Raw genomic sequence first — 19,139 nt, 5'->3', positions numbered from 1 at the left:
ATATATATATCAATATGTATATATATTTCGCGAAATAATTTCGCGACAGAAAGATTTCAAAAAATGAAGAAGTGTTTGAAAATATTTTAAAGACTTTTATATATCTTTCAGACTCTTTTATATATCTTTCAAACTTCGATTTCTTTTAGAAGAGATTAAAATTCACACATTTACGAAATTTTAATCTTTTATGAACGCAAAATAAAAAGAAGCCGTCTGTATCTCGGTTGGAGAACATGGAGTTCCGTGTTACGCCGCGTCTCTTCACTGAGAATAATCGCCGCGTCGCATCAAGTGCAATATTAAAGAAAGATGGATAGACGCAGCGAAGAATGAAGATCTCAAAGACGACGAAGAGCAGGCCTAGAAGTTTATAGAAAATATGTAGTCCACACATCGTGAGAAATTAGGTATAATCCTAAATAACAGTGTAATGATGCGTAATTCTCTCTCTGTGATTTTGCAAGTTGACGTTTCGCACTTTAGGAGAGAAAAAAAAAAACAGTATAATCTACGATGAATTAGGATGCTCTTTTTTTTAAGGAAACAACTAACATAGAGAGAAATCGTACGTCGTAAGACCAGAGTATTCTGATTAAGTTAATACGATTTATCTTTAGCTTCGTACTGCATTAGAGTCGCGTAAATAAGTAAAACGAATATAACGCGTAATACTCCATGCTCCGGGAAAAAAAAAAGTGCAAGAATGAGGAGGAAGAAATTCACGTCAAATGGGCTAATGTCTTACTGGAGAAGGAGTTTCTTTTTTATTTCAGACGCGAAATAATTTGCGTTCAGTACTCGCTTTGTTTGATAGATCTTTCTTTATTTTGCGTTTTGATTCGCTTCGAGAATATTATAAGGCCGAGTGATGAGATTAAAAGTTGCGACTCAGTGTCGGATACATTCGATAGACCGTCCTGGTACATAAATAGGATCGGTGAGAGAGAGGGTGGCTATAGTTGCGTATTTGAAAATCTGCAAACAAATTCAGAGGGAGAGAGAAGGAAAGATAGATTGCGATGCGATGATTATACGGATTAACCGATTCTATACAAATGCTACCGAGGGCCCGAAGGCTGTGTTTACTTGTTGAGAGTCCTTTGGGCCGCTGTGGTTACACGTCAATGAATGAATATTAGGCGAAACGCAAGCAAAGTATCTTTTTATGAGGTAAAGACAAAAAAGCGCGATGTACTATAAGAGCAGCTATAAATACTATGTAATAAATTATTATTATTGTTACGATTATATTACTTGCAATGATTAATATACCACTACCGCATAATTAGGCGACTAAATAAATGACAAAAAATACAGATACACATATATTATATATGAAATATTATGCATAGTGGTTAAATATCGTGTTGCAAGATAACTCTGTAATATTCAGCTACGAAATGGTCTGACACTGACTAAACCGATACTTACGAGCAATTTATACAGATGACATTATTTCCCCGGAGCTTGATCTATCGTATTCCGTTCGAATAATAATTTATAAATACCTACATCTTTGAGGCCAATTGATACCGATCGATCTCGCTTTGTATATTTTACAAACACTAATCAAAGAACCAAACAAAATACTCTCTTCATTTTAAATATTTCATATTACGATTAGGCATAAAGAAGTGTACGAAAAATAATTCTAGTACGATTTAGTTTACGATTATGAATCATATGACGTTTCTTACTTCTTAATCCTAAAGAATACAAATAAATTCGTAGCATAAACGCATGTCCTTAAATTTCTATATACATATAACGTTATAATAAAATAGCCATATATCTTTTTATCTGGAATTTTTTTTTTAATCTATATTTTTAATTTTTTTTTAAATTGATAAAAACCTATTTTTTATCAATGATTTATCAATACCAACACATAAAATTCATAAATTATAAATAAACAATTTTTCTGTGTCGTGCTTTTTAGGATTAATAAAGAAACGTTTTTTCAATTTTCCATACAATCGAACGGCAGTCATTCGATTTTCCTTTTAGATCGGAGACTGCAATGTTTTCTTTCACGTGAAAAGTGATTTGGTCATCCTCTATCAAAAATAACACCCGCATATTATTTTTACTTATGTGATAACAAGAGGCATTGGCAAACGCACGATTGAAAGAAATGAGCCAAGTCGTTTTTTCTAGTTGACATGTACACACGTTATCGCGAATATATGTACATATATATCTCTCTACATAAGATTTTAAAAATTACACGCGCGTTTCATACATATACATATGTAAACATGAAACACTTACACACGTGCGAGAAGGAGAGAAAGAGAGGGAGAGAGCAAGTGAAAAAGAAAGAAGTACCTATTTTTCATGTAAGAGAAACATAGTTTTCTGTCATTATTTTGCACATCCTCACACGTCTCATCTTAAATAATATATTATATATAAATACTATATATAATAGAGTCGCGAGAAAGAAAGAAAAGAGAATGCGTATAAGAGGTCAAAACATTCCAATGGTAGAGTAGTCGTAGACCGCATAATCGACGTTTTTATAGATTAATCTGTGCGAACGGTCTAGGATTAATCTGCCGGTTCGGGCCTAAGACAAGTACGCATTACTATATAAATATTATATAAATATATAACATTGTTACTGTGCTCTCCGAGACGAGTGCGAGGAAAAAGAACGAAGTGATCATATACAAAAAAAAAGAAAAAAAGAAAAAGAAGCTATATATACTCTCTTACTACCACTGCTAACTAATAGACACTATTATTTAGCCACTGTCTACTTATGTCGATAAAACGATAAAAAAAAACTGCGGCAAGGAAGCGCTGTGTTAGTACTCTACTCACATACACAAACAAGATATTACGTGTACATATATACCGTACGCAATGTACGTATAAGGAGATACGCATCTATAGTGCACTACAAACAGACGGGGGAGAATAACATTTTAGGATTAAACAGAGATCGTGTGACTATTTGAGATGTGTGAACCTTATTCCGTAAATGCTAACAGACAAGAGTGAGACATTATTAAATAAAAATTAAAAAAAAAGAGGTAAATAGTTTTTGTATTGAGAGATAGATTGCGCGTGAACAGCGAAATTGGATCAAATCACGGGAAACAGATCCGGAAATCGGAAATGGATGCATAGTATCTGTACTGGCGTAAACTGACAGCTCGAGATAAAAACGCAGGTTTACTACATCTGATTCGAGAGATAACGCGCACTGGATTGCGAGAGTGTTAGATGCAATAGTCGTCCGAGGCTGATCAAAGTGCGTCAATTTAGCTACGATCTATGCGGAATAGGACGTTACATAAAAAAAAAAGAGAAGATCGTGAACGTGTGTTTCAAATTTCACATATCAATCGTTCTGTTGAAAGACGTCGCGAAAGTATACGCGAAAATTGTTTTTAAAACGCGCTTGGTAAAAAAACGCTTGACTGGTATATAGCGTATGCGTATATTATCGTATATTGATTTCTTTAGGATATTTAATCTCGCAATTCACATACAGCAGGCTTAAGAGACTTGGACGAAATTTCCAATTACTGTACATCCCGACTATCCTCCGCTAATCTCGCTCGTTAAACATCGTATTGACGAATACGACAGAACGACCGCGTTTAAAATTATCTTCCCCTTGAAGTGAACTTACAATTTCCGTTTCCGGTTTCAAGGATCGAAAGCCATAAATAACGATCGATAAAGAAACACGCGAGTATCCAAAGCTAAATGCTATTAGACGATCGGCTGTTAAATGTATTTTAAATAGTTTCTTGCACGGTGGCACGGTATTTTCGCATATAATTATATAGTTTTAAATAAAAATATATTTCTCATTCTCCTATACGCGATATTGTGCGTGTACGACACATTATTAAATATTTATTTCATTATTTCATATTAAATAAAACTAATTAAATTACTTTAGCGCCATTTTTGATAAATGTGAATACGTTATTTTATAGATCCATACATTACCCGTTTTTCTACAACTATTCAAGAAATCAAATATGATCGAGACAACGAATTACGCGCAAATTAAAGTTTGCGCATGCAGTAATTCTTGTATAGTATTAAATAGAGATGTATAATCTAGACCTTAACGATAGACCTTAACGATTGCACGAGTGCAATGGTGCTATCAAACGCCATAGTTTTGTCTAAAGAAGTCATAAATAATAGCAAATGTATTTCGCAAAAAATCGGAGAAGTAGCAATTTTAATCCTCTTCATTAAATCTTAAATAACTGTGTCAAATAGAATTTATCGTATTAATTTCTCGTATATTAATTATATCTTTATTAAATCTTAAAGAACTGTCATAAAATTTATCATATTTATTTCGATAATTTTTTTTTGCATAATTATACTATTCTGAATTATTCAACATTATTATTGACATATGAAATATTACTCGATTCCCGCCATATTTGTGCCTCCCAGAACTTTCCAGTATCGTGGCACCGTGTGAAAACTAGGGCAGCTAGGCGGGAAATTTGTGCATAGTACGCCTTGTAAAAAAATAAAATGAAGAAAACATTACCCTAGCGTCAATTTTCTACGAAAGAGTTTTTCTACAGGGTTCACACCATGAGCGGGAATACGACGTCGTGCTTATAGTATGAATATGTACGCATGATGTGCGGCGCTGGTACGAGTCTATCGATGTTTTTTCTATTACACGATATTGCGTTTGTGTGATTACGATCGTTTCTCACGTGTGAAAAGGAAAGCAGCGTGCAACAGAGAAAATTATCAGTTATAGTGAGAAGTTTGGTAGAGATCGATAAATAATTGGAATGAGAGAAATGAGATACGGATGAATATTTTAATTTTCTACGCGAGTCCGCGTTTTCGTTTCTTTAGCGATCCGCAGGTTTTACTTGATGTTTTGTAAAATAAGATTATCCAGGAATTTTTAACTACAAAGATTGTATACAAAATTAAAAATTTGGATGAAATACATGGCAGAGTAAGAATGCTGCGGTTCTCTAAAAGTATATCACCGATATCCTTTGCGATGCTAATGGTGTAGCTTGCACGACATTGCCCGCAAATGTCCGCTATTATTTGATAGAGTATCAAAATGCAAAGAATTTTTAATAATTTGATGCTATTGTTAAAAATATGTGTGAAATAAATAAGTATGTAGCAAAATAAATACACAATATATAAATATATATATATTTTACACAAATTATCCACATTTGTGCAAATTTATATAAATTCTAGTATTCAAATATATATTGGCTCAAAAGATTGCTTTAATCGATGCTACGCCATTACTCGCAAACGATTTTACCGTGTCATAAAGGTGCAAAGTAATAATAGTAAATATACGCGCGGACTATATGCCGTATGTTCTACGCTGCCGTGCGTATTTCATTGAAACCGGCTCATGCTGTGAGTAAGCAATAATTAATAGCCAAGGATTTAATTCGAACGAGGAAATCAATTGGACCTTCAGCTAATAACGCTTGGTACGTACGAATATTTCAAACTGTCGTACTATTTCTCACGAGATACAATTGCATTCTCGTTAATGTCACTTACACCGAGTGGAAGTTAGTAATCGGACGCGTTCTGGCCGAAGGAACACACACTCGTGCTTTTCAAGATCTAACTTCTTCTCGTTTCGCGGTTTACACGTAGCGATTTGCGATTCGATATATTTTACTAATGGAATAATTAGGCGTAACACAAATCTAGATCGAGGAACTGCATGCGAGTAGGGAAAAATTAGCGCGGGCCGCGAGTGTGTGCAAGCCGCATATATATATCTATGCATATAAAAATTCGAATCGAGGTCATAGTTCTTTTCTAACGGGGCCGTCGTTTCTTTTTAAAATCGATTCGAGATCCTAGCCTGGCTATATTATATTTATAGGGGGATTAACCGGCCGACTATACTTTTATAAAGTGTACGAAAAGTATTTCACGCGCGTATTTAGACATCGGCACCTTTAAAATATACTTGCCATAACGAATGCCTTAGCAAAATGTTACTGTATAATTGAGATACCAAAGGGCGAGAAGGTATATAAATATAATAAGTATACATGTCACACACACACATACACACACAAATACACACAACACACTAGGCAAATGAGTCAAAAGCCAATGCACATCAAAGAGTACATAAGTAGAAAACAGTATCCATACATTCACCTATGCGTGTACGCATAAGATATACCGTGATCGCGATCGATCACGATATGTATTATGCGTGTAATCACATCAACAAATAACAGAGTTGAACGATCACTCTGACATGCAGTGTATGCGAGACCTCTCAAAAGCGCACGAAAATACAAGTAAGGAATGTGAAGATGCAAAAGTGAGAGTATATTATTAAATGTATTATATTAAGATTGAATCACATACACTCTAGAGCGCGAGCGAAAGAGCGATCATTAACCATGTACATACCATCAATGGCAATACTTGAATTCGCCCGTCCATTTAATTTCTACGTCATAAGTTTTCACGGAAGAAAATAATAGACTTTACTTTTATCTGCTTTAAACTCCAGAAAACTCATATCCCATAGAAAAAAAGTCAAGCGAACAAACGAAAACGTCATCAAATATATCTGCAATTTTACTTTTAAACGTTGTTACGCCTTGACATATGTGCCATACGGAGAATGAGGAATCGCGAATGTTAGATATTAAAACATATAAAACGGAAGTTCCTAACATGAAGAATTTTTAAAAAATTTAATTGTGGTGACTTTTGCGAACATGAGTCTATCTTTAGCCATAATCGAGAAATAACAGAAATTTCGAAGAAACATGGAAATGATCTATATAATTAAAATCGGCTAATTGCAACACAAAATTGTTTTTCGCAATTTTCAAAGTGATTGTGTCAAGGTGATCTGCTTCGAAAATTTTCAGATTGTGCGCACATATATTTTCACATCTTATTTTTTTTACGTTTTGACATTATGCTTGATATAAACGTTGAATTTTTCTCGTTTAATTCTATCGTCAGTAAATGCGATTGTAATTAGACGAAATCTTTTCTCATGCGTGTGATGTTAAGCAGATATAAGCCAATATAATGCCAATCAATCAATTGCGATTTCATGAACAACATCGACTCGAGAAATAAGATTGTAGGATACAAGTTGTGACAACAAAGTGCGCGCATTTTGGTATTATCAGTTCATGCGTTTCGGTATTACTCGTTATAGAAACTTTGTCATTTATAAAAATCAAATTATACATAATAATGTGACATACTATTTAAGATACGATACAATTTTGTAGCAATATCTTTTACGACAATGATAAAGAGAGTGTTTTCAGTTTTTATCTGAAAAAAAGAACGTTAGTGCATATCTCGTCACATATTGTGTCCTGCCCGACGAAATTATACATGCATCTACACGTATAACATTCAGCAATTGACGAGTGTGAATGCATATACATATATGTACAAGTACACAGCACACACATGAACACACATACATGCATATTCCGAAAGGTTTCATACAGTATCACACACTAGCGACTAGTTGAAGAACTAAGCTATATATATACATATAATATATAAGAGAGAAGAAAATGAGAGTAAAAATACAATATCAAGTATCAAAGGTCAATGGCAAAATAGTTGAAAGACTCTAGCTTCGTGGTGAAAAGAAAACAATTATTTTCTATGCTATTATTTAATCACTGATAATCTACGTTAAATATGTCCGCACGTCCGTGTATATTGCATACGTTCGCATAACGAAGCTTTGCGAAACTGCATAACAGCAATTATGCGTGACTGTGACATTTCTTATCTGACTACTAAATTTTTCATGTCAAAATATTAAATATTTTACGAACGCCATTATCGGATATATTGCGTTAAAAGGACGTGTTATCAATGTACACGGACAGGTGGACATACGTGTACATATATAGAATGAATTGCAAATAAATATTATAAAGCGACACGTTCTCTACCAGTGAAGTCAATCGCGATAAATCGTATAAGTAGCGAAGAGAACAATTGCAAAAGAAACAAGTATTAAGGCTAATCACGTAGTGGGAAAAGTCGTCTCTCTATGCTGATGTCAGCGAAAATAAGGCAAACGTTTGTATACCTCGTCAATACATTTCCATATGCATGACGCGATTAAACGCAATCGCCTACGAGTATATTACTCTGATTTTTCTGTCGTGGCGTCTTATTTGACGAGTGTCATAATTAGAATTTCAATCGGCATAAAATATGTTCATTTCTTGTTGCAACGTTAGTTCGCCGTATCGATTCTGCGATAAATATTTTGCAAGAAGTTTACGTTGTTATCAGTTATCTCCCATTCAAAAGGATAAATAGAAATGAAAAAGACGCCTCACAAAAATAAAATGTAAAATAAAAGACTATGCAACACTACTTCTTTACATGCGGCAAAAATAAAATGACGCTCGTACTTGTAAAAAGATTTATATAGAGTTTCCGAAATTGTCCTCGTTTCTAGACGACACTTGCATGCTGATAAAATGTTAACTTTACTTTCGTAATAATCATTGATAAACAAATATAATTTAGTGCCTTCGCTGCTACTTATTCTAAGAATAAATACTTTGGTGCAATTAGTATTGCCTGTACAAGAAATTGATTTCTCCTTGTACCATCCTACGATTCGTGTAAAATTTATTTGAACGCACATTTGTTATACTGTATTACTACAATCGCGTAGATTTTTCTACAAACAATAAATCAGATAATGGTAAAAAAAATAAAGAGAAGCTTTACCTAAACTGTGGTATAGAAAAATGCGCGAGATAAATGATTAACAGAATAAATGATATATACAGGACGATTTCTTATATAAATTTGATTCAATACTTGATGCAATTAAAAAAATACATTTTGAAACCTGAATAAACTTTGACTCGTGTTATAAAACAAGAAATTAAGAATATTTGTCTACTCATGTAGTTAGTCAATTAAATGCAAAAATTATATATAATTATATATCTATATTTGTGAATTACAAAAGTGTTTTTCAAATACAAAAAGAGGGATGCGTTTGCGTACCTTCTTTAAAAATTTGATGAAAAAAATACAACAAATATTTCACGTGAAATATTTAATTCAAGAATTTATCTCCGCGCATATTTCGCTCTTCTTCAGGTTTAACAAATAAATTTTTCAAATAAAATAACAAATATCGATTTCCAAAGATTGTTAATAATACCAAAAATTTTCTTGTAAAACCGTTTCAATCCAAATTTAACTGTAATAGTAACTCTTTGATCAAAATTGAGGATTATTAATATTTTATATTTAATTGTATAACTGTGTTCACGAAAATGAAAGGATTTTCCTCAGCGGACTGATAGTACGTAACACATTCTCACTGTTCTATGTATCGAAAAGCGTTTCATTAATGCACTCGAGTTTGTCTTCTTTCGGATTCGGATTCAGATTTCTGTAGTTTCACTCACTAATAATTATGTATTCGTTTATCTAACAGTTACCTAACAATATTTTTTTCAAATATAAAAAATAAGATACATTAAAATTAATGTCAAATATATGAAGAGATTGAATTTCGTATATATATATAAATTATTAGCTTTTTACATTATTTTTTAAAAAGTAACAAAAAGAAATGCGTTGATATCTTTCCCAATTTAATTAGTTGTTGCGATTCGCGTCGGAAAAGTATTTCCGTTTTAAAATCTACCCATTAAGATCAGTTCGTGATAACATTAATTAAATGAATTGCCAGACAGCCAGATTTTAGCGAGAATTACATCGGCATGATAAACGAATCCATGATTTTTAGATAACAAATATTGTTGCCGAGCAGTCTTATATTCTTACAAAAGTAGAGCCAAAAACTCGCTTCTCGATAAGAACGCGACTCGGATAAGAGATTCGCGTAACAGCGATTGACTAACAATAAATTAAATATTAAATGATCGCATATCTACGATTTTTATGAAACAAGAAAATGCTATGCGTGTACGATATAAAGCTTGGAAATGAGAGTGCCGAACTGCGTATATTAGCGAATTAATGCGATATTCAAGCAACGACGAGGATGGCGACGAGAACAAGACGTCGACTAGTTTATTATACATTATCGCTCATCGAGAATCAAGAACAAATGGGAATTGAGTACCTATGTACATTGAGATATACATATGGGTATATATCCGCGTGTACAGTCAAAGCCCAATGTAATGTAAATAAACCAAGCGGACAATACGAAAGAAAAAATGAAGAGAGTGCAAAAAAAAGAGCGAGTGATGTCGCGCGTTGCAATAAGTTTCAGACGTAGAAGCCGGCAAGTTCGCAAACGAGAAAGTTTTCGACGCCAGATACTCAAACAAGATTAATTAACTCTCAGCTAACAAGTCTCATGAGAAATGATCGTAGACTACATGATGTAGCGAAATAGTACTCACCTCTACTCGAACGAAAATTTCTTCCACATGCGAACAAGCCGGTCCTGTTCATGGGGATTAAAAAAATCCAAAGGTATAATTAATAATGATAAAAAAAATTTTATTAATATCTCTCTCTTAAAAAAGATGGAATAACATCGTATTTGTAAATAGCAATTCAACCAACGGCCACCAATCGAGATTAATTAAAGCCTTAAAAGGTTCTAGTCTCTCAAAATAATCAATACATATATATGCATTAACTGTCACGTCGAATTGATCAATGGAATTGGCGTCAACTACTCCGCTAAAATATCACATCGAGTTGCCGATATTAAAAAGAAGATAAACTTGAATCCACACGGATGAACGCACACTCCGATATTTTATTATTACCTACGAATTGCGAAGCGCGATAGCTGATACTTTAATAGAACTCTCATGTTTCGCCGTTCCTCTTTATATTCAATCTTAATCACTAACGAGGGCGTTATCGATTTTACAATACAGGAATCTTAACGTGTACATAGAAATATACATACTGCTGCGAGACGCATAAATCAATCGAGATATACATAGAACGAGACGTATAACAGACACATACTATAAAGTGATACCTGTAATGAAGCGAATGTATACATATGTATCGAAGAGGAAACTATATCGTATGTAATCGTTGACGAATCATTAATGCACAGTGGACGTAGCAATGATACTTTTTATCGAAAGTGCTCAGCAAAGGTCTCTACTGACCCATATTGACTCACTCATTGATTCGCTCACTCACTACTCACTTACTACAGTATATATATATGTTATAAATATGTGCTTTATATAGTTTAACAAAATAAATTATTTCAAAAATTTATGTCTAACAGTTTTTATTTTCATTCGTTAGTTTGCTAAAAGTCATACTACCGTTATCAAATAAAATTTAAATTTTTTAGTTAAAAATAAGAAAAATATATAATTATATTAATTATAATAAAAAATTGTATAATTATATAACTTTATATTAATATTAAAAGCGGTAAATAAAAGCGGTAATTAGATTTAATAGGAAAAATTAAATTTATTAAAAATATTACTCTTTATCTAACAAAAATTAGACAAAAAGATTATATAATTATGCGCTCAGTTTTCATTCCAGTTGGGGGATCAACTGGATAGACGTATTTTTACACGTGACATTACATTATGTTAACGCATTTATATCACATATTGATACATAATGATATATTATACATATATTGAAAAATAATCTTATAAGTAGCAGTAAATGTGTATTATTCTCGGTTACAAAATAATGCACTCAAGGGATAAGTAAGTCTGTTATTACTTTCGCTTCTTGTATCTCAAGAGCGCTCTTCTTGTCGCGAATCATCTCTAATTCGCGTATTAGAGCCATCGCTGCCTCAATGCAATCATCGACCTCTTCCATAACAGTCATGTTCGGAAATACAGCCCGCAGAAAGTGCAATATTATGTTCAGCTGGTTGACGGATCTGTAATCGTCGATAATATAAATCGATCTTCCATTACCGCACGTTTTACTCGCAAATCGCAAGAACGTCCATCAAAGCACGATTCGAACGGCGTTCTATTTACCTGGCAAAGATTCTGACATTTACTTCGTCAACGTTGCTCAACCATTCTAACTCGACCAAACAATACATCAGAGGGCCATGTTCCTTCACTAAAAAAACATCGTTGAAAATTTTGACGAAAGTCCTCGCGGTTAAGAAATGAAAAAGTTGTTTTTTCCTGAGCTCATATGAATCGCATGAATCATCTTTATCGTCTTGATTATCCTTCGAGAAACGAACGTTAACGATTTTCTCTATGCTAGAGGTACTTTTCAACGCTAGTATCGCATTACGTTCGTTTTTGTTTAAAATCTTCATGCACGAGCAATCGATTACTTCGTCGATGGTGAGCTGAACGGATGGTACTGGAATCTGAAATTGCGTCTCGCCAATCTCGTACGAGATCGTGGCCCAACATTCGCTAACAGATTCTCTATCGAACGTCGGTAGATCGAGCACTATCGTTGCCACGATATGAACGGCGCCAGGGTGGATCGAGTTGATCCTTTCCCAATGAAACAAGTGTTTCCAGAACATCGATTCACCGTAAATCTCCATCTTGTCCCGTACGTATGGATAATATCTGAGGTTGAGCAACGTGCTACAAAGAAAACTTACGTAGCTATATTCTGCGCTATTGGTTATCGCTTAAAAGCGAGTTTTTTCTTTTTTAACAACAGTTCGATTAGTTTGTATATATTATATTTTAGTAAAATATTTTTTTTTTTCGCTGTTATGAAATAATGATTATGTGACGTTCATTCTATTGGAAATTTAATTGTAATAGTTATTTGCATTTCAAATATCATCTCATTAAAAAATGCAAAATATGTAGAGCGTAAAAGATGATCGTAATAAGATATATTATTTAGGTATTTAATACTTGGACATTTTTTATATATATAATTATATAATTATAATAAACTATCTTTGCATCGAGACATGATCTTATCATGATGTGCTTGAAAAACGTTTTTGGGAAGATTTCGTGCGCTTTCTACAGCAAGAGTTAATATTGACATCGGAGATAGGAAAGTTGCGTCATTAGTTACATCTCTCTTAAAGAAAGAAATCTCTCTTAAGAAAATCTCTCGTATAAACGCACAAGCTTTTTTAAAAAGAGAAAGAAAGCAGATAAAAAATCTCTTAAAACTCATCAATGATATAACAGATATTTGCATGATTCAATAATACATATGACTTGAAGTGTACTTAATTGTATTCGGTGATTCATGAAAATAGATGTATAATATACATAATGTAAATCCATAGTATAAATGCAGAACACGAACTAATAGACGTAGTTCGCATTTTAATTTATCGCATTTGAATAGTAACCTGCGTTAATTATGCCGAGATAATATTTATATAAAAGAAATCACAGAATCACACGACATACTTTGTATTTAAACTGACAGATTTATTACTCAGACTGATTGAGATCTCGAAGATAACCGAAGAAAGACCACCATTGGTCATATACCACACATAAAGGAAAAATAGATTGTTCCAAATTTCGCCATTCATATAATTAAACTTTATTTGAATTTTTTGCTCGTTTGATTTATATGTTCGTGCGCAAAATTTTTTATCAATTGATCTAAAACGCGTACTCAAAGCTTGCTTCTATTCCATTATTCAAAATAGTAAGATATTTCATTTTTAACGCATAAATTAACAAGAACTTAACTATTCAATTAGAAGTATAATGAATTAATAAAATTTAAATCCCTTTCGTATTAAAATCAGGATAAAATTATCAGCTCTTTCTTATTCATTGATCGTTTTCTTTATCACTCCGTTTCTTATAAACATTTCTTTTTTCAATTTATTTTTTTCTATTCGATTGCATCGTTATAATAACCTAACTGCCGTTATCGTATATGAAAAAAAAAATTATTAAAAAAATTATTAAAAAAAAAGTTTAAGTCACGCACAGATAAAGCAGCCGCGAAGTTAACGGACACACGAATTGACCTTGAATGTAATGCTTGCACTGACATTATTTATGCAAATCGACCCACGAACAAAGATACTAATCGTGATGTTCCTGCAGAAATATAATAACGCGATATCGACATTAATGGAATAATTTCATAATGCAAGTTGCCCTTTATATAATGCTGATACAATCTGTAAACTTTTTTTTTCCCTTTATCTTCACTTTTTTATGAAATACAAATGCATTATTCTATGTATTCCTCTCTCTTTCTTCCTCTCTTTATATATCATATATATTTCTTTTTGTAAAAATATATTCAGACCAAAGTAAATGTAAAATTGGAAATACGTCTCATATTTTATTTTGATGTTTCAATTCAAATCGGGTGAAGGAAATTTATGACATAAAAGTATAGTTTACGTTATTTTTCCCCAATTGCATAATTAAACGTCTTAAATATTAAACTATTTACGCGAAAAAGATATCAAGAAACGTTAAATATAAAATTAGGCCAATATTTCGTGCTCGAAACATAGGTAGCAATATCACATTGCAATTTTCGAATCCACAATTTGCGATCGATCCACCGCAAATCAAGAATTACCGTTTCTGCTAGTAATTAAGTTTCAATTTTAATTGATCGGCCTCCGACCGAGAAAAGCCGCTCGCTCGCTTGTGGCGGTTCGCGATGCGTTTGCGCGAGAAACGTCCGGCAAATCGACCCGCGAAAAAACCGACCAATTGACGGAAGCAGGCAAATCGCAGGTCCGGTTACAGGCATTTACATACCTCGACACAAGATAAAAATTTGCTACTTTCATACTTATCATATTAACTGTGAAATAATCTCAATTTTACAATTATTTTTAATTTTACCAATTTTATGCATTATGGAATTTTTATTTTTATTTATACATAAGAAAAATGTAAGTATATATGTCAGTATATAATATAACTTATAAAAAATGCAATGGCTTATTTTGCTTTATTTATATATGTACGCTTTCCCTCGATAATTTAAAAAATAATTTTAAATTTGACAAGAGTTAAATCTTCAAATTTAGTCTTTATCTTAATTTCTCGAATAGAATAAATTAAATCTAGATTAATTTCCTCAAACTTTTAAAAGAATAGCCGAAAAGAATTAAACTAAATACTTTGCATGTCTCGAACAGAAACGTCGTATCGCACCTATCGTCGAGAACCCGAAGAAACCGGCCCTGGTAAGATTGGTCGGGTGGTAAGTGTCGGACGCGAGCGTCGAGGCGCCCATGAAACAGGGGCCGGTCGGTCGGTCGGTCTCAGTAATCTGCACGATGCCGCCGTGATCGGAACGGCATCGCGTACTTTTCCTGGTGCGACACGCGCACGCATCATCACGTGGCACGCACACACCACGCGTTCGGCTGTCCTGCCTCCTGCGGCGCGAGGACCACGTCCGACGTCCCTCGCACGCGGCGTCCCTCGCGCACGAAGCGTCCCACGACCCGGGGGAGAAACGACGCCCGCCGCCGACGACGACGACGACGACGACGATCACGCGCGACGACAAATGCGTCAGTGATCCCGCCGCCGGATATATGCCCGGAGAAGGTACGACGTGAAAAAAAGAGAGAGAGAGAGAGAAAAAAGACACACGATCGACCTGGGGAGACGGATCTCTCCTGCGCGGCTCTATAGAAATCCCGGGATTAAAAAGCCCACCCGCTGACCCCGTGAACCCGTGCACTCGTCGCACAACTGCATACGAAACTGCAAACAGCACTCACAGACTTCACGGCGGTTATCCGGGAGATTCTATTTTTCGCGATAGCGTTATGAGGGATGAAAACGTTCGATATGATAAAATCCGTGTATATTTAAGATACAGTGATAATGTTAGTCCGAAATGTAAATTGTTATAAGGACACATGACCGTCAAAACATGAAATTTTGACGTATTCAAGATGTGTGTTATAACAAGAACTCCAGATTAACTTGATCTGCTTAGAAACTTGTGTCATTAATGTGATTGACTATATACGTTGCTTTTTTCTGTTTCTATTTTTAGTTAATGCTATACGCTAGAATCAAAGATTCAGTTGAACTAGGCAAACTATCAATGTTAGTGAAACTGGACCTCAGAAGTTGACGATTAAATTGAAACAGTTAAAGTTTTTCTCTACTTCTAAAAAAAAAAAATATAAATCAAATTGTACTGACAGTATGGATTAACTAACTGCAAGTTAAAAATTCTCACTAATATTTACAAGAAAAATCTACCTATAATATAAATAGACAGAGAAAAAAAAAATTTTTTTAATCGAGTTAGTGTTGTAGTAGAGGACAATCATAATTCAAGATTAAAATTAATCCATGTTGGTGAAATCTTATTTGCCATTTGATATTTCTTGGACACAAATTATTTGCCGACGTTTACTAATTCAAAGATCAAACAATGTAATACAAAAATAATACTTGATACATGTTTCTATAAAATGCCTATAATAATTATGACATCATCTCTGTGTCTTATTATCCAACGATAATATCCAAGTCATAATATTTGTGATTGACACAAGTTGATTAGCAATATTTCATTAACCCACTGACCTATCTATTTCGCAAATATTGTCTCGATCTGATTACGAACAGTCTCTTCCTCGAGAATATTTTTGTAACATTAAATATATATCTCTTCTTTTTGATAAAAAACGCTACTTCTGTATAATCGTTTCAAGTATCTTACTTATTTCATACTTCAACAATAAACTTAATATAACTTTAACAAACTTATTAAATCTTTTAATCTAATCGTCTCGATAAAGTCTTTTCTTTAAAATTTTCTTTAGAAATATTAATTAACAATTTTTTCCATCACATCTCTCGATTATTTTCATCATATTTTGTTAACGAATTTTAATTGAATGATATTAGAGAGAGAAAGAGAAGATGATTAATGCTTGAACTAACATCTGTCGTTGTCACGTACTTCAATAATAAATTCTTATTCCATACAAGATGCGAATGTAATTGTGAATTATAAATCGACGGTTCCATTCACGTTGAGATCAAAGACGTTCTCTTCGCTGTGGGAACGGAGCGTTTCTCCTGTCCTGAATCTCACGGAAAATATAAGTCGCATGCACATAGAATCGTCCAGGCTTATGTAATCTAACCGGTATCCTGACGCCGGTACCGATCGCACTGCGTCGCATAGAGATGTCTCATTTGTGCGAATAAGATAAATCTTGTTTCGCACAGTGTTTCATTCATCCATATTAATGTTGCGCAACAGAGTTATCGTTCTTCCTGATGACGGTCTTATGTAATTTTGTTCTATCTTGTACATGTATTATTATTGTCGCGTACATATCACAATTATTCCGGAAAAAAAAAATATATATTTATTATTAAATTATATAGTTAATTGTATAAGTTAATCTTGAAAATAAATTTACGATAACAGTGAAACAGAATAAATATACATATATTTCATTGATTGTATTGAATCTATAGTGAAGGATTGAGTTATATAAAAGGTTATGCGACAACGGATAAACGCACAATAGATTATATTGGAACGGTATAAAACGGAAAAAAGTCATTTTTGTTTCAAAGACTGATTGGCCGGTACCGGTAATTATGATATTGCAACGTATTATAGTGTTGCAATTTTGATCAAACTTGCTTAATAATGAAACAAATTATGCATAAGTATACGAACATAATACCATATGGAATTGAAAATGTTCCGTATTAATCAAGTATAAAATTATCTGCGTATCAAGATCGCGCGATATAAATTTTATCGCAACTGTCAGTAAAAAATAACGCGTTAATAATTCGTCTTTGTATCTCTCTCTCTCTCTCTATAATGCTGATATAAATATCGCACAATATACCGTTACTGAACACGTTTATTTTATGAAATCTGAATTTGCTGATCGTACAACGTTGCAACGTTTTCACAATAAAATTCACATGCGTCCTACTAAATTCCTTTTATGAATGTGTAATTTTTCCTATGGCTGTTTTTATACACATGATTTGAACAATCATATTACTACTAAATCTATTTCGAAAAAACGAGATTTATTTTTCACTTTGCTTGAATTAATAGTACACGTCTCGATTACTATATCAACAAAAGATTTTATTTCACAAACTGTGAGCGATAAACAAATTGTGAAATGAAATATTATAATGGTATATTCATTTTAAGAAATTTAATGCTTCTCTTTCTCTATTTTGTAAAATATTTTTGTTAAAAACATATTTTATAATTTCGATATATATATAACAAATTGTGTATAAATATACGAATTACAACGATATCAAATTAAGTTGAAAATATTCCGCGTTAATAAAATAAAATGATACACAACTAGATACACTAGATATATAATTCACTGTTCACCGCTGTCAAAATAGCAGTTCTCTTATGCCTTTTTAATTATTATATTCAAGATACTATTTGTAATATATTTTCTATTTTTACTAAGAATGTTATTCTTAATTTTTTTATCATAACGAATATCAATTTGAGCCATCTATTTTTTTATAAGCACGATGTTTTTATAGATCGTTACGCGACATCTACAATTGTAGACGGCTAATTCGATCGCACCTAATCTATCTCTCTATCGATCGTATTTAATATGATGGTTGTTTTGTTGTCTGATAACAAACAATGAAACACCCGATGAACAGAATACAATAACGAGTCTCGACTAGCCTGCCATTCCACACGCAATTAAACGTATAATTACGCTAACAGCACCTTGGAAAAAGTCATTTGTGAAAGATCATCCATATCGACGTAATCATTGGCATACTGACCGTGCGAATTTCTGCAACTCGGGAATGCTTATCGCACATGCGGTCACATTTCCGCGACTACTCGACTGCTTGGCGGGCTAATACATATTTGCAATCTCTCTCGACACACGGACAGACGCATACCGACAAATACGAAACTAGTTAACCATTCCATCGATCTGATATCTATTTCACACGCGTCTGTAACATTCCGCGAACTGGACACACTTATTCCTACTATTCATCAATCTAATTATTATATCATCTGGCTTCACTTGAATATTCTTGAACACTATACATACTCCAATGCAGTATTTTCATATGCAAATTATTCGATATAATACGATAGAATAAACAAATGCAGAATACTTGTATATTTTAGAAAAATAACTCAATATCTCTCTTTCTCTTTCC

At 33.2% G+C, this 19,139-nt stretch overlaps 2 protein-coding genes across 2 annotated transcripts in view; one reads left to right on the top strand and one right to left on the bottom strand.

Annotated features, from left to right (window-relative positions):
- Positions 1-2,408: 2,408 nt before the first annotated feature.
- Positions 2,409-19,139, bottom strand: part of LOC115237329 — a 27,878-nt gene continuing 11,147 nt past the window's right edge. Inside the window, exons 3-4 of the mRNA XM_029810310.1 lie at positions 12,006-12,584; positions 2,409-11,902 (exon numbers count right to left, since the gene is read on the bottom strand). Of these exons, the coding sequence (XP_029666170.1) occupies positions 11,710-11,902; positions 12,006-12,584 (772 nt within the window). The 3' untranslated portion in view covers positions 2,409-11,709. The remainder of the gene's footprint in view (positions 11,903-12,005; positions 12,585-19,139) is intronic.
- The window catches only part of LOC115237330 (carbohydrate sulfotransferase 11), a 14,176-nt gene continuing 10,250 nt past the window's right edge, over positions 15,214-19,139 (top strand). Inside the window, exon 1 of the mRNA XM_029810311.1 lies at positions 15,214-15,518. Coding sequence (XP_029666171.1) covers positions 15,506-15,518 — 13 coding nt within the window. The 5' untranslated portion in view covers positions 15,214-15,505. The remainder of the gene's footprint in view (positions 15,519-19,139) is intronic.

Source organism: Formica exsecta, unplaced genomic scaffold (assembly GCF_003651465.1).
Source record: "Formica exsecta isolate Colony F162 unplaced genomic scaffold, ASM365146v1 scaffold290, whole genome shotgun sequence".
NCBI classification, from domain to species: Eukaryota; Metazoa; Arthropoda; class Insecta; order Hymenoptera; family Formicidae; genus Formica; species Formica exsecta.
Note: the sequence above shows the minus strand (reverse complement) of the source record. Positions and strands in the feature narration are given on the sequence as shown.